This window comes from Geotrypetes seraphini, chromosome 6 (genome assembly GCF_902459505.1).
Source record: "Geotrypetes seraphini chromosome 6, aGeoSer1.1, whole genome shotgun sequence".
NCBI lineage: Eukaryota > Metazoa > Chordata > Amphibia > Gymnophiona > Dermophiidae > Geotrypetes > Geotrypetes seraphini.
The window spans coordinates 253,138,552-253,153,092 of NC_047089.1; the positions used below are offsets into that span (position 1 = coordinate 253,138,552).

The 14,541-nt window shown below is 45.2% G+C and overlaps 1 protein-coding gene across 10 annotated transcripts in view; it reads left to right on the forward strand.

Annotated features, from left to right (window-relative positions):
* Positions 1–594: 594 nt before the first annotated feature.
* DMD (dystrophin) overlaps positions 595–14,541 on the forward strand; it is a 2,510,493-nt gene continuing 2,496,546 nt past the window's right edge. For 3 of the 10 annotated variants that reach the window (XM_033949692.1, XM_033949684.1, XM_033949694.1), the window contains exon 1: positions 596–739. In XM_033949692.1, the coding sequence (XP_033805583.1) occupies positions 658–739 (82 nt within the window). In that variant the 5' untranslated portion in view covers positions 596–657. Of the gene's footprint in view, positions 740–14,541 lie in introns of all 10 variants that reach the window. The other 7 variants (XM_033949686.1, XM_033949693.1, XM_033949685.1 and 4 more) reach the window with 4 other exon arrangements.

Here is a 14,541-nt window from a genome sequence, read left to right on the forward strand (position 1 = left end):
TGCATATTCATTGGGGAAATCCTGACAAGCCGACTGGATTCCGGCCCTCCAGGACCGGAGCTGCCCACCCATGGTCTAAGACCTGACTTTCCACATGTGTCTCATGCAAGAAGGCCTGAAGAGCTTTGGGCAGGAATAAGCTGCTAAGCAAACCTGGCAGGTGGAAAATGGAGCTGGGCCAGTGTCCCATTCACAGCTCCTCAGGCTGGTCTCCCAGGACAGCTGAAATGCAGCTGCTCTTTTACCTTTGCATTATAGCATAGCACTAAGTAGTGGAGAGCTCAATAATTGATGCCTTGTTGCCTTCTTTCAAGCAGGAGGGCACTTTCCTGCCTCTCTCTCTGTCTGGTTTTTCTTGCATTGATTGGTGCTGTGTGGAAATACTGCTTCTGGGGTCTGGGATCCCGAGGTTGATTTATTAAGTGTCAGGTTCAATCCATCCCGCCTCAGCTTTCACGTTCCTCTGGTCCCGACTCTCTATTTTAAGGATGAGCCAAGGATCAGGCACCTGTTTTCTCGGATCTCAAATTATCTGCCGGGGCAGGGGCTGCTGCCGATGGTTTTGCTGCTTTCCTTAATATATAATAACATCCAGCTTGGGCTGCTGCTTCTTGGGGGGAGCCCATCCTGCCACCCCTGTAACCTGGAAGGGCTGCTATGGCTGCCAGTGGGTGTCCTGAGGATCCGAGAGAGGAAACTGCGGCCGACGAGTTCAATGAGATCATCAAGACCAGATCTGGTAAAGTTCAACTCGTTTAATAACTGGAATATTACATAGCGATGATCAATAGGCAAAGCTGTGTCCTTCTCCTCTAGGTAAAAGTGCCTGTCCTTGTTTCTTGCCTATTCTCTAGCTTTGTATCCACGGGGGCACCGGCCGCCCCCCCCCCGGATTTCTGTTAATGACCACCCGGTAGGTCGGGCTTGACCACCCGGTAGGTCGGGCTTGAGCAGTTTAACGCTGCAAAGTCGGACCGGCAAAGTTAGCTACAATGAGGCTTCCCAGTTGTCATATAACAAAAGTTGTCTCTTGCTTGCGATGGCTCAAGAGAGACTAAAAAGACAGATGCAGCTGATTTATGCGGTGTGTTTGTGTTTTTAAAGGAAATGTCTTACTTTGCTGTGTTGCTTTCTTAATGATTTAAAAGGTAAAATCACAGGGTAGGAGTGAATTAATTCGGATCTTACTGAAACCAAGACACAGCTTTATACAACGTTTATAAACCATGGGTGTGTCTATCCTATGCTTTGCAGGCTGGGTTGAGAAACAGATGGCTGAAAAGCAGTTGCATATTGCATTCGACGTCGTTTCTGGACAAATGCAATGGTTTAATGCAGGGGTGTCCAATGTCAGTCCTCGAGGGCCGCAATCCAGTCGGGTTTTCAGGATTTCCCCAATGAATATGCATGAGGTCTATTTGCATGCACTGCTTTCATTGTATGCTAATAGATCTCATGCATATTCATTGGGGAAATCCTGAAAACCCGACTGGATTGCGGCCCTCGAGGACTGACATTGGACACCCCTGGTTTAATGCATGTGGTGGGACTCTGCATTTGCAAATGGCCCCCTGGACCACTTGGGCATTAGCAAAGCCCTTGCTGGTCCCTGTGTTGCGTGGAGTTCTCGAAGGCCTAGAAGTCAGTCTGGCAACTTTCCAGCCTTTGGTGCCATAGGGGGCAAGGCCTTTGGTGCTTTAAATGGAAGGAAATGTGATGGTCCATCCAGGCTAAAGTTTCAGGGCCATGACTGTTTCTGCTTCATCTTGGAACCAGATCAAAAGACCAATCGCTGAGGTATTTATAGATTGCTCAAAATTTGCTTCTTTAGGGGATAATCTTGCTATATATGGTCGAAGCATGTGCCTCGGTATTTTTGAAACGAGGTATAAATGGAGTTGGTTCTGTTCTCAGGTGTCATAAAACATGCCTTTCGCCAGGGGAAAAGTCAGAGGTCGGTGGAGACTTTAGGTTGGAGGACGTCTTGGTGGTAGTTGGTTTTCTCACCTCCAGTCTGGAAAAGCTGAAACTATGAATTATGCTCAGAGCAGCTGCTGATAGAAACTGCAACTTTCTTTGTTACAAATGTAGTTTTTAATTTCATGTTTGGGAACTTTTTAAAGCTGGGATAATTGTTCGTTTGAATTAAATCACATGAATGAACATAGGTTTGGAGAAAATCCTATAAAAGGTGCCTAAAGTTACCTCCCCCCCCCCACCCCTTTCTACAAAACCGTAGCGTGGTTTTTAACGACGGCCGTGGCGGTAACAGCTCTGACGCTACGGTTTTGTAAAAGAGGGGTTAATTAGTAAATCGGTTTCAATAATTGGGATATGGGCACCAATCTTTTGGGGCACGATTCTACAAAAGCCGGGCACCTATTGCATGGTTGGCGTGTTTAGGGGTGGAGGTGGACTTGGGTGCCTGTAAGCCTGATTCTCTAAAGCAGTGGTTCTCAATCCTGTCCGGGAGGACCACCAGGCCAGTCGGGTTTTTGGGGATAGCCCTAATGAATATGCATGAGAGACATTTGCATATAATGGAGGTGACAGGCATGCAAATGTGCTCCATGCATATTCATTAAGGCTATCCCCAAAACCCGACTGGCTTGGTGGTCCTGGGAACCACTGCTCTAAAGGACTTAGGCACCTATAATGCAGGTCTAATTATTTATTTTTATTTTTTTTATTTTTTTTATTTTTGTATCCCGCCATACCCGGAAGAGTTCTAATAATAATAATAATAACTTTATTCTTATATACCGCCATACCCATCGAGTTCTAGGCGGTTTACAACAATTAACAAATGATCTGCATTGACAAGCTTATTTACAACATGTTACAAGCAGATTTACAAACAAATTACCTGTAGATTTACAGTAAATTACAACAATTTACAATTTACAACAGTCAGCAATGAAGTTACTACAATTTACAGTAGTCTGCAATGAAAGGAAGATGTATAACAGTTTAACTGAAAATTGTGGGTTAGATCGGACTAGACAAGGGAAGTGGAGAGAGTGTCAAGGGGGAATCGGGTGTGGGATCAATTAAACAAGGTTACAAGTGGTTTACATCAGTTGAGCGGGGTTACAAGCGGTTCAATAAAAAATTGATCAAAGTTGCCAGGGGGGGGGGGTGAGGGAAGGATGTGGAGGGGAGAGGGGATGTTAGATGGAAGGGGCGTTGGGATCCTGGTCTTGGAAGAGGCGGGTTTTGAGTAGTTTTCTAAAGCCGAGGTAGTTGGGGGCCTTGAGGGCCATTTGGGATAACCATGGGTTTAGCTTAGTGGCTTGGAAGGCGAGGGTTTTGTCGAGGAATCTTTTAGAGTGGCAGAGTTTAAGGGAGGGGTAGGCGAATAGTTGGATTCTGCGGGAGTCCTTGATGCTGTGATTTAGGGCGAAGTGAGGGATGATGTAGCTTGGGGATAAACCAAATACTGTTTTATAGCAGAAGCAGGCGAATTTGAATAGGACTCTGGATTCAATTACAGGTGATGCTAAGCGCGATTCTGTAATGGGCATCCAAGAATGATTGACGTGTGATAAGCGCCTAAGCTTAGGTGCCTATTTGTTTTTTTAATGGCACCCATTGCAGAATCTGGCCTTTTATGACTCGGAATTGCTTGCACATCCAATTTCTGTACACGATTTTAATTAAACAAGCCAATTAGCAGCAATAATTTTTTTCCCACAGAATGGAACGTTCTCTGGTCAGTTTAAAGATGTTCTCCCCGGTTCATAGTCATTCGCGCGCCGACATTGCAGCGCCGCCTAAAAAGTGACTTTTAAGAGCTCCGACACGGGGTGTGAGTGGGGGACCCCCCCCCCCAGTTTACTTCATACTCTTTGCGCTGCCGTTGGGGGGAGGGTTGGAACCCTCCATTATAGAGTAAACTTAACTTTTTCCAGATTTTATAGGAAAAAGTTGTTTTCTCTATAATGTGGGGGTTTGCACCCCCTCACCCCCCACCAACGGCAGCACGAACAGTCTGAAGTAAAGAAGGGGGTTCCCCCCACACAACCCATCAGAGCTCTTTAAAAGTCACTTTTTAGGCATCGCGCTGGTGTCTTGCACTGAATTATTGGCGCTGAAGTCTTGCGCACTTTTGTCCCGTCACCTTCTCCCCTGTGCAGCTGTCACCAATAGACTTTCCCACCAAAATTCCAATTGGTCATCAATGGCCTTTCCTGCCTCAGTCACCTCAAGCCCCAGCCAATCAGGTTTGAGGACCCACTGCAGACCTTAAAGCACACCCTGAAGAAAGTCACAGCATGAAGGCTGAAACGTCGGCTCTACCTGACCAGACATGGCGAGACCTGGAAAAGTGCAAGAAAGTACGTCCATCTGGTTAACTTTGCAGAGCCTTTTTTGGGTGTCCTAATTCAATGAAATAATTTTCTGGGTGTTGGAGCTGAATGTTGTTCAGAGCTGGATAAAATATGGCTCTTACCCAGACTGCACCAGTCAGTGGCATAGCGAGGATGAGAAGCAGCCGGGGAGGTGGCACCCCTCCCCCACCCTCTTCTCCACCTCCCTCATGCTGTTTCTCCACCCCGCCTGCCGCTTCCCTTCCCCCGTACCTCTGCAACGCTCCTGGTGCAAGCAGCCACCCCCTCCCCCCCTTGAACTGCTGTTGCGCTGGATCCAGGAAGTGACTTCAGAGGAAGAACCAACGCTGGTGCAACAGCAGGCTGGGGGTTGATGTTCACGCCGTGAACATTACAGAGGTACGGGGAAGGGAAGCGGTGTGCACGCGTGGCATTGGGGGGGGAGGGGCAGAGAGGCCAAGACGGCGCCCGGAGTGGACCGTCCCTCTGCCCGTCCCTTACTACGCCACTGGCGCCAGTTCTCCCCAGATAGTGCCGAGCGCCGTTTTGGGATTTTTAGCAGCACTGTCTGCGAATGGCCCCGAGCGGCAGGGTTTATTGGCATAAGAGTGGCTCCTACCTGGATGCGTCCCGTTGAAAACAGAGCCCGTCGTTTGTAGGTTTCTGCAACCTTGAGCAATATTTTTGCTGAATGCAGTTTTTATGTGGCAGCCTGTCTACGCTTCCATCAGCCATCCGGATCCTTGTGGTCAGTAACGGCTGCTGTAACGGATGTGGTGATGTTTGAAAGTGATCTGTCGTGATGATTATCAATCATTTATATTTTATAGAGCTGGTCCCACTTCCCCCAGTTATACGAGCGGTGAGAGATCTGGAAGAATTTAAGACCAAACTGAAAACTGTTCTTGACCCAGCAGGGTTTTCCCAACAACCTCAATAGGTATCGATGATGCGATAAATAACAGTAGTGATTCTGATTCAGCTCTTAGTGGCAGTTTAGGTCATTATCTTATCTATTTATTATTACTGTAGGTATTTATTTACCGCTTATATATCCCCTCAGGGGTTCCAATGCAGTTGATGTTATAGGGGGGTCAGGTGCTCTTACGGGGATGAATCAGGATGTGGTGCCTAGAAAAAATGGATATTGTGTTAGACCGCCATCTTACCTTAGACAATCGGACGGATTTGATGATAAAGAAAATGTTTTTCTGTCCTTTGGAAACTGCGCACGATTAAGAAATATTTTGATCTAGCGCAGTTTAGGCTATTGGTTCAGTCTTCAGTCCTGTCTGTCCTGGATTATTGTAATATAATTTATTTGGGATCTCATAAAAAAATGATACAAAACTCAGCGGTTCGTTTGATCTTCGGTCTGAAAAAAATACGATCATGTTAGCTCCTGCTTCACTGGTTGCCGTTTGATGCAAGACTTTTATTTATGTATAACAATTTTTATTGAAAGAATCAAATAATCAGTACAATAGGATAATACAAAAATACATTCAATACAATAAGAATTACAATAATATTTCATACAAATGTAAATCATTCTTCCAAATTTAATTTCCATATGAATTAATTCAATCTTATCTACACCCCCCTTAATTCCATCCCCTACCCACTATCTTCCCCTAAATGAAATCCCTCCCCCTGGATGAAAGTTGACAAAAGTAAAGAATTAAAATAAATAACTGGAATGTAATTAGTAAACCTAATTTTCATAATAAATCATTGATAACCAAACTTCGTATTTTTGGTGAAAGATTCTGAATATAAGGATCCCAAGCCTCCATAAAAAGACGAGTTTTTTTAGGCGAACCTCGAACCTCCCAACTCTCAAATAAAAATAAGCGATGTAATTGATTCCTCCAACGCCAAAAACTTGGAGATTCTTTCCGCAACCAAAATTGCATAATACATTTAGGCCAAATCATACAGGCTTTCTGAAATAAAAGACATTTTGGTTGGCCAAAAACCCCACAAGCTGATGCTTTACCAAAAATTATTCCCCTAGGACAACCCACTATCGAATTACCCCATAAAGAACCCAAAAATAATAGGATGACAGACCAAAATGAGTTGATCAAAGGACACAACCAAAAAGCATGAGATAATGTGCCAGGATCTTTATTACATTTAATACAAATTGGAGTATCTATTAAATTCGCATGAAAAGCTTGAATTTGGGAAAAATAAGCCCTATGTAAAATTCTATAAGTACATTCTCTCCAAACATACCCTTTTATAATCTTTGGTAGTCTATTAATAGATTGAGTAAAATCAAGAAGAGAAATCTGAATTCCCAACTCCTCATTCCAATTTTGTAGAATTTTATCATATGTACGGGTAGGTAATATATCCGCCACCACTTGTGTAATAAAGAAACTGAAATAGGCACATCATCACAATGATTAAAAAAAGAAATAATTCTGTCATGAACTCCACAAGAAAAATTCAATCTCTTCAATCTATATATATAAAATCGGAGGTATGTATGTGTGTATGTATGTATGTGTGTGTGTGTGTATGTGCCGCGATCACGCAAAAACGGCTTGCCCGATTTGAACGACACTTGGTATGCAGATCCCTCACTACCTGGGGTGATATGTTCTGGGGGTCTCGCGGCCCACCTGCACACGTGGGCGGAGCTACAAACAGAACATCATATTTCACCCATTCATGTCAATGGAAAAATTGTAAAAAGCTGCCAACGCAAAAACGGCTTGCCCGATTAGAACGAAACTTGCAACACATCTTCCTTTTCAGTTTAAGAGCTTGCAAATTCCAGTGAGACTTGCATTCTCTATCACAATCAACAAATCACAGGGACAGACTATTACATACTGTGGAGTGGATTTAAGATCCCCCTGTTTTTCCCATGGTCAACTCTATGTTGCTTGCTCAAGGGTGGGTTCACCCAAGAATTTATATGTTCTTGCTCCTGGAGGTGAAACTAAAAATGTTGTTTATAATCAAGTTTTGTGTTAGTTGTATTGTATTCATTTTGTCAAATATTTCACATTATAATTTGAATATTGTACTTTTTATAAAGCTGTTAAAAAATAATTTCATTCACCACTATAAAGTATCTTTATTTGAATCCATTTACAGTGTTATTGCTATAATTAAATACCCGTGCAACGCCGGCGCATCAGCTAGTTTATTAATATAATTTACCAATTGCATATACGCATATAATGATCCAGGACCCCTTTCCACTACAATAGAAAGGTCAGGAAAACTCTTAATCTTCCCAGTTTCATCCAATGCTTGTGATAAATAATAAATACCTTTAAACCCCCAAATTCTAAAAATCCTAGATGTCATACCAGGTTGAAAATCTCCATTTCCCTGAATAGGTAGCAGATCTGTTATACATGGGTTATATCTCCATAACTTAATTAAATTTCCCCAAACTGACCTCGTTGAAGATAAAATGGATTGGTAATTTAGATGGATGTATCTGAAGAAGATATAATAAATGAAAAGGGTAATAGAAGGCTTTTTCATATTATATAGGAGAAAATAAAACATCATCAAACACCCAATCCCTAATATGCCGTAGTAAGCAAGCCTTCCCATAAATCTGAAAATCAGGAAGACCCATGCCACCCCATGTTCCTGAACCTAGTAAAACTTCAAAAGATTTATTTAAATTTGGCTGTACAGTATTCCCCGTTCCAGGAACCCTCCGCGAATCTTGAAAAAGCGCAAATACGGTTTTTCGTGGGGGAGACTGGAGCGGGCAGCGGAAGAGGCAGGAGAGAGCAGCTGGAACGCCGGAAGGAAATCACTCGCTGTATGCTCCGACCACCTCTTCCTGCACTAAAGTCGGGCCTTACCAATCAGGAGCTGCGTGTCAAAAGCCGGCGCTCCGGCTGCTCTCTCCTGGTCAGCGGTTTGCGGTCGGAAAATACCGTGAATGGCCGGGACTGCGAACCACCGACCACGAATGACCAGGGGAACACTATTTGTTTTAAAGTATCATTTGGTTTAGCTCCAGCTTATCTCGTTTCTCATTCTGAATTTCATAGAACAAAACGTGAATATACGCAAATCTTACTGGTTTACATGTCCATCCCCCAAAGCTTGTCGTTGCACAAGATTTTTTGATCAAACTTTAGCATTCCAGGCTAGTGAAATGAACACCTGGTGGAGAACCCTAATTCCTCAAGCTCAATCTTGATAAATTCATATCTTAATTGTTTTAATACTGTATTTATGATATGTCTATGTGGTGCATTTATAAGATTCGCCGATTGACCAGCTTTTCTTGATGTAAACCGCCTAGAAGTCATTGGTATGGCGGTATAAAAAAATAAAATTTATTATTAATTGCGACTACTGGCGCCTAATGGCAAATTTAAGCGCTGGCAACGTAGGCCTGGGTTTGTCGGAGAATCGTACTAATGGTGCTTAGTGACACCTAAGGCAAACTCCACCCCCTAAACATGCCTACTTAGGTGTGCGGCACCGCTAGGCGCTCGGGTGTTAGCCGCCGGTCCTGGGAGGTGCCCAACGATGTCTAGTTTTTTTTTTTTTAATTGTTTTTTAATCAGCTTTTAATAGCATGGTCAATTATCACGCCGATTAAAACCATTAAGTTGGACTCCAGCAAGCGGGATCTAGGCGCCTCTGGCACTTAATTTTAGGTGGCCTTTACAGAAATTACCTCTATCGCCCCCCCTCCCCCATTTTACTAAAACTGTAGCGTAGTTTTTAGTGCTGTCCGCGCCGGTGAAAGCTCCGACGCTCATAGAATTCCTACGAGTGTCGGAGCTGTTACCGCTGCAGCCAACGCTAAAAGCCATGCTACAATTTTGTAAAAGGGGGAGGGGGTGTAAGAATCTTCCCTATCTGACTAGTATGCTGTGTTTATTTCATTTTTATACTGTGTATTGGAATATATAGGCTGATTTGTGATCCGCCTAGAATGGCAAAGATGGTGCGGAACGTGGCTACGTTGCTTTTGGTCTCCTTCTTTTTCGAGGACTGTCTGGGCATCCGGATGGGTTTTCCAAACCCGGCAGTTTGTCTGTGTTTTGAAAACCGATGGGAGCTGGAGGCTGCGTCTGGAGGGCGTCTGCGTGTGTGATGTGAAATCATGTGCATGTGCGAATGTATGTGACTGTCATCGTACCGCATTTGCGCATGTGCAGATGCCCTCCAGAGGCGGCCCTGAAGAACCGAGGTTTCCGTGGGGCCGGGATTGGGGGAAGGAACAGGCCCGGACAATTTGTCCTCTTTTTTTTTTTTGGTTCCATAACTAAAGCGCGTCGGACATTGGTGCGACGACAAAGACGTGTCGACAATTGCACGCAGGGCGTATGCGCGCCGCTGGTCCCACCACTTTAAACCGGTAACATTACCGCTGTGAGGGGTGGTATGGGGGAGGAAGCCCCCAGTACAAGTAGAAGTCCTCGCGCACTCATTGGGGGTGGTTTGGAGGGGGTGAACCCCCCCCAAGTACACTTAAACTTCTGTTTTCCATTAAGTTTTCAGAGTCCGGGAGTTTTTCCAGTGTAGTGGGAGGGGGTCCCCCACCCCCCCCCCCCCAATGGGAGCACGAGGACTCGTGCATGTAGTGGGGGAGTTTCGGGACTGATGGTGTGCATACTTCCCGCATGCGATTGTCGCTGCGTCTTTGTCGGAGCGCTTTTGTCCAGTGTTCAATTGATGGGTCACCTTTTTTGGGGAACATAAAAATCCGGTAACCCTACATTTAACTATCCATCTGCCATTAGTTAGGTGCTGGCTTTTGGTAGGCTAAGTGCTAACACCCAGTGCAAGATGGCGTAGGAGGGTGGGAGGGGCCCCCGGGGCCAGCGGCACTCCGCTTTCCCTGGCATAAGCAGCATCTCCAACTTGCCGCCTGCGCCGGCTCTCCCTCTGACATCATTTTCTAGTCACTGGACCCGGAAGTAATGTCAGAGGGAAGCGCCGAGGCCGGTGCGGGCAGCTAGAGGTGCGGTGGGGGAGGGTAGGAAGGAACGGGCAGGAGGAGAGATGCCAGCGCCCCCACCAAGATGGCGGCCAGGGCGGTCCACCCCCTCCCCCACCCCCCTTTACAACGCCACTGAATCTACCCCTTAACACCGCGATCCTTATCACATCGGATGATATCTTGAGCGTTTCCCAGTAGACAGTGGTCGTGTTCCTTTGTATTTGAGCATCTGAAGCAAAGTGGTTTAAAAATATCTCACCAATTTTTTTTTTTTTTTTGAGATTCTTGAAAGCAAATCCAGCCCGTTTTTCTCTTTTATTGATTTTTCTCTTTGATTTGGCCTTTTCTTTTTCTCTGTCTATCTCTCTCTTTTATGCATATCGGTTAATTTATTTCTTCAGATTTTACAGTTTCACATGTTGACGTCTTCACCTTCACAGTTGTGTAGCTTCCTTGTTAGTGTAAAATAATAATAAAAAAAAGGCTTCAGAAAACCAAAATAAAAATGTTGGGTTTCTTGTTCAGCGATGGCTCTTCACTGTATTTGAATATTCAGCACCACTGGATACGTGAGATGAAATGAAAAGTGATGCCTCCACCTCCGTGACTATTGTCGAAATGAAGATATTGAAATAAAGTAAAATAAAAAATGAGGGTAGAAACTTGCTCTTCTGTTACATTTATTTGCTTTTCTACGCAGTTGTCACAGTTTGCCACACATGTATGAACATAAGAATACCCTTACTGGGTCAGACCAATGGGCCATCACAAGCCCAGTAGCCCGTTCTCACATTAGCCAATCCCAGTCCCTAGTACCTGGCCAAAACCCAAGGAGTAGCAACATTCCATATAGAATCTCAAAGAATAGCAAGATTCCGGAATTCCAGAGTAACAAGATTCTAGAATCCCAAAGAGTAGCAATATTCCATATAGAATCTCAAAAAATAGCAAGATTCCGGAACCCCAATGAGAGCAACATTTCAGAGCTGAGATTGTGATGTCATAATGCCTCAGAGCCAACCTCATCAGTGATGTCACAATGGCTTGATTGTTCTATAAGAACAGCCATACTCGGTCAGACCAATGGTCCATCAAGCCCAGTAGTCCATTCTCAAGGTGGCCAATCTAGGTCACTAGTACCTGGCCAAAACCCAAGGTGAAGCAATATTCCATGCCAACAGTGGACAACAGCTTTGAAAGCTGCCACGAAAGAACTGCACATCGTCAACTAGTTGCTCACGATCTTTTCCACCTCTTCATTCGAGTCGAACAGATGCCCCTGAAGTTGGTCCTTCCATTATGGGAAAAGATGGAAATCACAGGGTACTGAATCTGGGTTGTTTGGTGGTTGGGGTAAGACTTCAAGGCCCATCTTCACAATTGCCTCTGTGGTGGCTTGCGTTGCATGAGGCCCAGAATTGTTCCGTTGCAAAAACATTTTCTTCATATGTACCAAATTCATCTCGGTAATTCTTTTCAAAGATTTCAGGGTTGCATTGTAAGCAGTGGTGTAGCACGGAGGGGGGGAGGGGGGGCAAGCTTCTACCAGCACCATCTTGGTGGGAGAGTTGGCACCTCTCCACCCCCAACATGCCACGCTCGCGCCCCCCTGCCCCATCCCCCATATCTCTTTAAAATCTTCACCAGTGTGACCAACTACTCTAGCCTTCTGCTTGTTCCAGCCTGGCTCCCTCTGAAATCATTTCCGGGTCACAGGGACAGGAAGTGAAGCAAGAGGGAAAGCCAGTGCCAGCATGGCAGCAGGCCCGAGAAGATGCTCGAGCTGGTGAAGATTTAAAGAGGTTCAGGGTAGGAAGGGAGGGCGTGAATGTGACATGGGAGTGTGGAAGGAGCGAGGGGGGTTGGTGCAGAAGGAGCGGGAGAGGGGCATAGAGGAGGGTGTAAGGAGCGCCACTGCCCCGTCACCTCCTACCCTTACTACGCCACAGATTATAACACTCTGAGTGATAACATAAGAACACAAGAAGTTGCCTCCACTGGGTCAGACCAGAGGTCCATCGTGGCCAGCGGTCCGCTCCCGTGGCGGCCCATCAGGTTCATGACTTGTGAAGTGGTTTCTGACCATTCCTATTACCTACCTCTACTTCTATCTGTACCCCTCAATCCCCTTTTCTTTTAGGAACCTATCTAGACCCTCCTTGAACCCCTGTAGCGAGCTCTGGCCTATCACAGCCTCCGGGAGCGCGTTCCATGTGTCCACCACCCTCTGGGTGAAGAAGAATTTCCTGGCATTGGTTCTAAACCTGTCACCTTTCAGTTTCTCCAAGTGCCCCCTTGTACTTGTGGTTCCCCACAGGCTGAAGAATCTGTCCCTGTCTACCTTCTCTATGCCCTTCAGGATTTTGAAGGTTTCTATCATGTCTCCTCTAAGTCTTCGCTTTTTCAGGGAGAATAGCCCCAGCATTTCCAATCTGTCAGCGTATGAGAAGTTTTCCATACCTTTTATCAGTTTTGTTGCTCTTCTCTGGATTCCCTCAAGTACCGCCATGTCCTTTTTGAGGTACGGCGACCAGTACTGGGCACAGTACTCCAGATGTGGGCGCACCATTGCCCGATACAGCGGCAAAATGGCTTCCTTCGTCCTGGTCGTGATACCCTTTTTGATGATACCCAACATTCTGTTTGCTTTCTTTGAGGCTGTCGCACACTGTGCTGATGCTTTCAATGTTGTGTCCACCATCACCCCCAGGTCTCTTTCAAGGTTGCTCACCCCTAGCAATGATCCCCCCATTTTATAGTTGAACATCGGGTTCTTTTTCCCTACATGCATGACCTTGCATTTCTCAGTGTTAAAACTCATTTGCCATTTTCTTGCCCAGTCTTCCAATCTCGTTAAGTCCCTTTGCAGGTCTTCACAGTCTTCCGTGGTTCTAACCCTACTGTAGAGTTTGGTGTTGTCCGCAAATTTAATAACCTCACAGTTCGTCCCTGTCTCCAAGTCGTCCCTGTCTCCAAGTCGTTAATAAATATATTGAACAGGAGTGGTCCCAGCACCGACCCCTGTGGCACTCCGCTCGTGACCCATTGTCATTCTGAGTAATGGCCCTTTACTCCAACCCTCTGTTTCCTGCCTGCCAGCCAGTATTTGATCCGTCGGTGGATATCCCCTTGCACCCCGTGGTTCCACAGCTTCTTAAGCAGCCGTTCGTGGGGGTACCTTGTCGAAGGCTTTTTGGAAGTCAAGGTAAATGATGTCTATGGATTCCCCTTTATTCATCTGGCTGTTTATTCCCTCAAAGAAGTACAGAAAGTTCGTGAGGCATGATCTTCCCTTGCAGAAGCCGTGTTGGCTTGCCTTCAGCTGCCCATTTTTTTCTATGTGATTGCAGATGGTGTCCTTAATCAGTGCTTCCATCATCTTTCCCGGAACCGAGGTCAAACTCACCGGCCTGTAGTTTCCCGGGTCACCCTTTGATCCCTTCTTGAAGATGGGCATGACATTTGCTATTTTCCAGTCCTCTGGGATCTCCCCTGTTTCTAAGGAAAGGTTACATATTTGGCGAAATGTTTCTGCTATTTCGTTTCTCAGCTCTTTTAGTACTAATTGTTCTTCAAGAATTAGTCAACCTTTCTTGTATGAATATCGTACATTTTTTATGCTCGTATTTGGTTCATTTGATATGTATTTTATATGCTCTATTTATTTTGCTATGCTCATATATTTTACTATCGTTCATCCCCTGATGAAGGCATATACAGATGCCAAAACTGAGATCCTAGTTGGGATATTCTAGGTATTACCTAGACTGAGTTATACAAATATCAGGAAGTTCTGCTTCACGCAACGAGTGGTGGACACCTGGAATGCCCTCCCAGAGGAGGTTATTGCGGAATCCACCGTTCTAGGATTTAAAAGCAAACTAGACGCACATCTCCTTACGAGAGGCATAGAGGGATATGGGTGACTAAAAATTACGCCAGGTGTACACCTGACAGGGCCTCCGCGTGTGCGGAACACCGGACTTGATGGACCGAAGGTCTGATCCGGAGATGGCGGTTCTTAATGTTCTTATGACATTATACTATAGACTGAATCTGTTTTTATGACATTCTTTTTATTGACTTAATCAAGTATTTCCTTGGTTTATGTTGTTGCATCTCTTTTGCCTCTTGTTTTTGGTTTTCTTTCACATTATTGAGGCAAAATTCTTCTTTCTCCTTCTTGTTTACTCATCCGTTGCTGCCATGGGCCATCTACTTCAGTTCTGATCCACAATTTTGTGGCCCAGCAACAGACAATAC